The 7484-nt window shown below is 40.0% G+C and overlaps 1 protein-coding gene across 2 annotated transcripts; it reads right to left on the bottom strand.

The window, feature by feature from the left end:
• Positions 1-3669: 3669 nt before the first annotated feature.
• bub1bb (BUB1 mitotic checkpoint serine/threonine kinase Bb) lies at positions 3670-7457 on the bottom strand. Of its 2 annotated transcripts, XM_076108578.1 has the most exons (9): positions 7375-7457; positions 5795-5962; positions 5619-5678; positions 5383-5527; positions 5093-5289; positions 4848-5005; positions 4570-4763; positions 4383-4483; positions 3670-3961 (listed from the first exon to the last, which is right to left on the bottom strand). In XM_076108578.1, the coding sequence occupies exons 2-9, from the start codon at positions 5935-5937 to the stop codon at positions 3682-3684; spliced, it is 1278 nt and encodes a 425-aa protein (XP_075964693.1). In that variant the 5' UTR covers positions 5938-5962; positions 7375-7457; the 3' UTR covers positions 3670-3681. The 2 variants fall into 2 exon arrangements, with proteins under 2 accessions (XP_075964693.1, XP_075964694.1); XM_076108579.1 differs by lacking the exon at positions 7375-7457 and having other exon boundaries at positions 5795-6006.
• Between the last annotated feature and the right edge of the window lie 27 nt (positions 7458-7484).

The following is a 7484-nucleotide window of genomic DNA, read 5'->3' as shown; positions in this document are numbered from 1 at the left end:
AGGTTGTTGTATCTGTGTGCGTTAAGTAGGGGGGGGGGGGGGGGGGGGGGGTATTTCTGTTGAGGGTGCAATCATCATGCTCACAATCTCTTTGGAGTCCATTGTGACCCAAAAATCATTGTGTATGAAGAAACTGTAGTTACAACCCTGCCCCAGTCTAGCATCCTCATTATTTGACTGAAGCGTTCCACTCTCTCTCTCTTCACCACAATCGTTTCCTGAATTATTTATACAACCAGACACAAAGCAGGAAAATGTATTAGGGTCAAGTCATGCAGAAATTGCTGGCAGAGTGAGCCAGATTTGGTGCCTACATGTTATATACATGAGGTTTTGATATGATGAATTGCTTGCAAAGGCACTATAACAAGCTTAAATGATGATGTTCCTCCTCACACATCAAATGAACTCAAATGAAAAAAGGCTCCACTGAACCAATCTGCATGACAAAGACAGATTTGGGGCATAGCAGACACGACCCCTCCCTCTCTTCCACTCTTACTTGTCAGCATTATTGTCACAGATATTTTTTTGCTTGGCTATTTTTTACTGCTTTGCACGACTTCTTTTGAGCTCAGAGCTGAGAACAGCCATCTTGTAATAGGTGTCTTTATGCAGAAAATGGTAGTCACAAAAACAGTCCTGTTTGCGCTTACTATATCTGCTTGGTCAGTATGAAGGGAAACTGAATGGGTCAAAAGGTCAATTAATGAAACACATCTGCTTCCATAATCTGGTTTACAGAACCTGACAGTACAGTAAATGACATTATTCAAAGAGTTAATTTTGTGAAAAAGAAGAACATGTTTTTTGTCCCTCTTGGACTAAATACTGTTGAACCATTGGCTAAGAAATGTATTTTTGATTTGAAGACAAAAGAAAGTTTGACTTTTGTGCTTTTTCATTTGTTAATCAGGTAGCATAATCTCAAACATGCAAAGGAAGCTTAATGATTAATACATTTGTAATTGTTTTGCATGTGCAAGATATGTGAGTTCTATAGTATTTTGTCTCTGTAATTACACATTATTTGATCATTCTTTTGTTTGCACGTCTCGATGGAGAGACATTCTAATGGTAACTAAGATTTCTGTTGGATTCAAATGTATTTGTCACCTTCACTGTCAGACTTCACGACCTTGCCAAAGGATCTCCTGAAAACAACAGCTTGTGATGTAAAAAAGGGCTTACAGCGACAAGAGCAGTCTTAAACCACATTGTCATTAAAATGAAAGCTTTGGGGGGGGGGGGGGGGGGGGTATAAGTGATACTGCCTTAATTGTTTGCATTTCAATTTGTTCTATTGTTTAGGATGAATCTGTAAGGACTACACCAGGGGTTATCAGGGTTCATACAGTTAAAGCAAACGTAATTTCTTGTCAAAATCCATTGAGATTTCCAGATGACCTATAAATCCATTTTAATTGTATAACAGTGAGGCAACTACAGTAGTTATTAAGACAACGCTTGCGTCATTCTCATGCTTGCTAAAATAGATAAGTCGCAATAGAAGCATAAATGCTCATGGTACTGCAAGTCATAAACAAAACATCACAATTATGACTTACTAAGTCAAAATTCTGAGATGGTAAATCATGAATTTGAAAAATGTTGATATACTAGGTCAGCATTATGGGTTACTAAGTAAAAATGATGAGCTACTATGAGTTATTTTCATCATGAATAACTTTTTTTCCATTTCCTGGCCTCCATGCTTTTTCTTCAATAAATTGGTCTCATGATTTGCTGCTGCACTTTCGGAGGCTCTCCCCTCTCCATGCCTGGCGAGCCAAGTGCAGTTCATCTTGATGCACAGTGTCTACTCACTCCTAAGTGAGGTACAGTAGAGGCTTAGGCAGACAGCTTCCTGTGAACTGGTGCATGCAAAGGCAAACCGTGCAAATAGGTTAAGAGCTCCGACTGTAAAACATGGCCCATACAGAGCGTGTATGTGGGCCATGAGTGTTCTTGTCTGTCAAAGTAACAGTGCTGGACAAAAGCTCTTCCCCAAAGCGCATTAAGGAAAGGTAGCTTGCTTGTACCATCTGTCCACTGCAGTAAGGGAGAGCTATGGATTTTCTGTCTGAGACGCTATCGGAGTCACTGGCTGCTTGCTTTCATGAGATGAGCTTTTAATAAGTCCTGCCAAAGAGCGAACCATAGAGGATGCATTATGATGTGGTTATGCTGTGTTATTATGATGGGAGTGCATCGTGTTGCGTATCATTTATCGCAGAGTTTCAGCTGCTCTCGGTGCTAAGCCAAAATTTAAAGTAGACAGTTTGGGAACTCACCAGTTGAGGGGATCTTGGCTGGCAGTGTCATATTTCCAGAATGAGATTAAAGTCTGTTCCTCCAGTGCTCCATGAGCATGTAAGAGCAGCAACACTCTGCTCCACAGTACATCAGGGTAGTGACCTCCTGGGGATAAGCGAGGCCTGCTCTGTCCACAACTGCAAAGGGTGGATTTCACTTGATAATGAGCCAACCACCTATCTTCTAGCCATTCATCAAAGTCTGCCCAGCGAGCTGCCTGTGTGTGAAGTACACCCCATCATCGCAGTAGATTAGGTTTACTCCCACCATTTTAGTCAGCGGGCTTCTGGGTAACCTCTCCTGGACAATGATTAACATTTGGTTTGCATGATCTTATGCCTGATGTCGGGATTTCTTAAAAAAAAAACACAAGGATACCCTGCAGTGAGGATGTTAAATTAAGTCACTTCATCATAATAAGTAGCAATAATGATGACATTTATGACTATCTAGACGCAGATTGCTTCTGTTTTTATTCATGCCCACCAGTGTTGACTCTTTAAACTGCTGCAATAGATTACAGGCAGCACTAAATTGTTGTTGCTCCCCATTAGTAATCCAAATACCGTTACCAAGAAAACAATTCATGCTTTCCCTTGCATGTCTCCTGCTGACAGTGCATTACTAAACCCCCTCTGTGTAAAAGAAAAACAAACTTCCCTAGTCATCAGCCAGACATTTGAACAAGTTTATTGAACACCGATGATACATGGCCGAGAGGGGACATTTCACTGAGACATTAAACCCAGAGGAGTCACCTCACTGAAGCCGTCTTTCGACTGTGTTCAAATTGTAGTGAAACATCTGCTTAAGAAACACTGAACAAGACAGATCAAACGCTGCTCTTAAGAACAAAGCAATTCAGAATAATAGACAAATGGAGTAAGCAGGAAATTAGGGATAAGTGTGACTAGTATGTCTGCAGCAGAGCTGTGGGGAACACATCTCTTTAGTATTTACAAGGAGTAGACGTATAACAATCCAACAAATTATTTTTTTTGTTAAAATTGTGTAAAAGAATATCCGAGCTGTTATCAGATTTGCAGTTTTTGGTATTTTGTAATGGATTCAATGGTTTCAATTACATTGAACGAGTGTTCCCATTATTTGGTCCCGCCGTCATATTCTAATGAATCCAACACAACTAAATGACTGAGCCATCAGTTCAAAGTGTTTCTAAAAAAAAAAACGTGTCTTTTTACTTCTCTGAGTAACTACATCTCTAGAAACAATATATATATATATATATATATATATATATATATATATATATATATATATATATATATATATATACAGCAGGATAAACAATACATAGCATTAACTACATGATAAAAATCCATTAAAAAAAGAGCAGTAAAAATGTCAGTTTGAAGCACTGGCACTAGCTGGATCCTTCTGACCTCCGGCTTCCTGGGTCACCTTTTTAAAGTAGCGTTCAGCGCGCAGCTCCTCTAAGCTGAATTCAGTGGCGCCGCTGAACAGCATCTCTTTACAGTACATGCTCTGCTCCTGCAGTTTTCCCGATTCTGCTTCCTTCTGTTGCTGATGGTGCTCCTGTAGTCTCTTTAGAGGAGTTTCCTCTCTGCAGGGTTTACGTGCTGACAAAACTGTGTTCACTGCCGGGTTTATCTTACAAGGAGTCCTGAGGTGGGAGAAGGAAGATGCCAAATCATATCAAAGCAATCTTACTCGCATAACCCGAGGAGGGTAAACTCAGATCACTTTAGTTGGAAATAAGTCATGAATAGGGCTTCAACATACAACTTTTTAACTGTTGAATAATCTGTTCATTATTTTTTAACCAATTGTATAGCCTATTAAAAATGTTCTGAACACTTTCTTATAAAAAATTGATGATTTTCAATAACTGAGAGGTTGTGACAGGATGTGCTTTACTTTATGATCAACATTGTTGATTTATTCATTTCAGTGATAGTCATTCATTTTAGGAAAATGTTGCTTCTTATTATCATGAACCCCAAATGTGTGATGTAAATGAAACGTTCAGCAAAGTAAAGCAACAAATCCAAACTGCAGATGAAAGTTAGATTCTTGTCACTCACATTGTTGGCAGCTGGTCTGACTCCTCAACAAAAGGTTGGAACGCGGGTTTTGGAGGCGGTGGGGCCATAACAGCATGTCCGAATTTGGATTTCTGGGGGATCTGTTGTACAGACACATTAAGTGAACATCAGCGGGTTACACGTCACACATTTAAACCAACTGACAGAACACATGCTTGTCTCGTACCTTGACATCAGACCATTTTTCCGGATTCTGCTCGTTCTCCTTTGCCCTGGAAGTGGGAGGGGCCGCCCAAGACTCCAACTTAGGCTCTGAAGGGCCAGCACTTTGAGTCCTGTTATCATCAAAGACCACCAACCGACTGTTTGAAGCATTGCCGAGGACAGGGGCACCAATTGACTGCAGGCCTCCAGAAATACCTGTTTACAAAACACACCAGACGTTAAAATGATTTAATTTAAATAAAGACGACGCTGATATTTGCAGTTTATCCACATGCTTACTTCTGATTGAAGACCCAACTCTGTTTATGGGGGCCTTTTTCTTCCCTCTGCGTTTGAGTTCGGCTAGAGAATTTCTCTCCGGTTGTTTCGGCTCATCATCGCTGTCGTCCTCCTCCACATTCATCATTACCTGTCGGGACACACGTGCCTGCAAAGCCCTGAGAATAACAATACAGAAGACTGTGATTGTGCCGATATATTGCATTTTCTATCTATATCTCAAACTTTACTGGATGCATTCGTACTTATGAAACTGCAGGAGCTTATCATGCGGCTCCGCACACTTCTTGAATCCCTCCTGGTAGACCAGATCTGCTTTGCGACAGTTGCCCTGATTCTCATGTTCTTCAGACCAAGCGATGTAGAGGGATGCCTGTGTCACTCCTATTCCCTGAGCCTGCATGTACCTGTATGTGTCCAAGGGCTCCGGGCAGTTCTCCGCCTAATGACACACAGTACACACGTATAGCAAAAGTTATTACTGCTGCATCAGTTTGTCAAAGTAGCAAACCTAGTCTTTAAATATTGAACGTACAAATTTGATCCAGAGTTCAACATAGCGAGGGTCTTCGTGATATTTATTTTCCTCTGTGAATCTGGTCACGGCCCGTTCCAATAGCGTGGTGAGGTTGCTCTCCTTTCCTCCCTGAGGGAAGGTTTGCTCTGTCCACTTAATATACCTGTAAAAGACAGAACCATGTGAGGATTAAAAATCTCAGATTTAAGAGCAACGCATGTGAATACACTTTACCGTTTACATATTTGACTTACCGATCCCAAACATCTAGTGGATCATCGCCATCATACATTCGCAGTTCAGACTCAAAGGCCCTGGAGAAACAGAAAGCCAGAAACCTCCATCATCATGAGAAAACTGCTGGGAAAAAGAGTTTAACAGAAATTGCTTTCACCCAATCGGGGCACATTTTGAAATAGATTATCCATACTGTCTCTGCTGGTTGATGGCAGAGCTCAGTCCATCCTGTTGTTGACTGAGCGCCTGATGTAAGGCTGATATGGCTCTGCCCCGCCGCAGTGGCTGGATGTTTTCTTTGCTTAGCTCCCATTCCACATCTCCTCCTTCTGCCATGGTGGGAATTAAAACAACTGGATGCCTACAGACACAACCGTATCAGTTACTCAAAATGCTATTATTTATTAAAACGTACACCATTGTAGGGCTCAAGTTGGCAGAAAACATGCTTTAACAAAGTTTCTGCAAATCAAGCTGGAACTTTCAAACCCCCAACCTCCTGATCTGAAGTCAGACGCCTTGTCCATTAGGCAACGTAGTCTCATAAAAACAATGTTGATGTCTGTCAAATATGCATACTCTATAACTAGGCAGTTAGCCTAAATGGTAGACAGCTGTGAGAGTTAGCGGAATTAATGCCCAAATTCTCCATAATAGTTGTTCCTGCAGAGAATAACACTAATATGTAAATCTCTCTTCTTGCACCTGCTCTGGTTTAGACTGATTATCTTTTTCGATGAAGGTTTATTTGCTCCTACTTACAATTTTGATGAAAGATTTATCATTTAAGCCATTTATCAAGGAAAGATGGTAAACAATCTACGGTTCCAACCTTTCCAATGTAAACATTTACAGTTTTATAGAATTGTAAACTGTATATTTTGGGATTTTGGACTGTTGGTTGGACAAAAAAAGACATTTGAATAGGTCACCTTGGGCTTTCTATTACTGTTTTCTGCCATTTCCTAATATGAACTAATCAATATAATCTAGAACATAATTTACAGATTAACTGATAAATAACATGATCGTAAATAACATGATCGTAAATAACATGATCGTTAGTCACAGCTCTAAATTGTTTTACACATTATCCCATTAGATCTTGTTGTAGCCTCCCAATAGATTCAAAGGCTTATGAAGTATAGCATAACTATTCAAATAGTTTTACTAACGTTATTTTTAGAAAATGTATTGTAGTCCTGTCCTTTGACGTGTAGCTCAATTGTGGATGTAAACCTGTGTAATGCATGTTGATGTCTGAAGTGTCCCATATAAATAGTATATTATATTATAAATTATTATGCTCAATATAATAATACTTCTTATCACCATTGAGGTACGTAAGTTGGTACACGAGTGTTCAAACTGATAAAAGAATTAAAAACACGTGAATCATATCACAGGAGCGATTGACTACTGCCGTAAAGAAGATGTAAGTAACGTAAATAATATAACAATACGCGACTATGATCATACAACGTTATGAATATGATTTGACATCTTAACATTAACGAGTAGCTAGAGTGCCGTTAGCAAAATATTATAACTGACGTTTCCAGTGCCCTAACGTTAGCTAATTTACTCGTTTGTGAGGTTCGTTTTCTAACGTTGAGTGCATGACGAGGGGGGGGGGGGGCGCTAACACGCTAGCTGTCTAGCTAACATTAGCTTTAGCTCGATCGTTTTTGTCGTCGTTCGCGCTATCAGCAAAATTCACCAGTCAAATATAAATGCAAAACATATGATCTACAAAGTAGTGGCTTTTCATACCGATTACAGTCCTCCTCTGTCTCTTTCCAGGTTATATACGTTACAGCTAACGTTATATCGTTGTAACAGGAACACTGGTCAGTCGTCGGTTCTGTGTTTCAAACAAGGAC

The sequence above is a fragment of the Anarhichas minor genome, unplaced genomic scaffold (assembly GCF_050575085.1).
Source record: "Anarhichas minor isolate MPS153535 unplaced genomic scaffold, ASM5057508v1 ptg000040l, whole genome shotgun sequence".
Classification (NCBI taxonomy): Eukaryota; Metazoa; Chordata; class Actinopteri; order Perciformes; family Anarhichadidae; genus Anarhichas; species Anarhichas minor.
The sequence above is the reverse complement of the archived record's forward strand: the minus strand, read 5'-3'. Positions and strand labels throughout refer to the sequence as shown.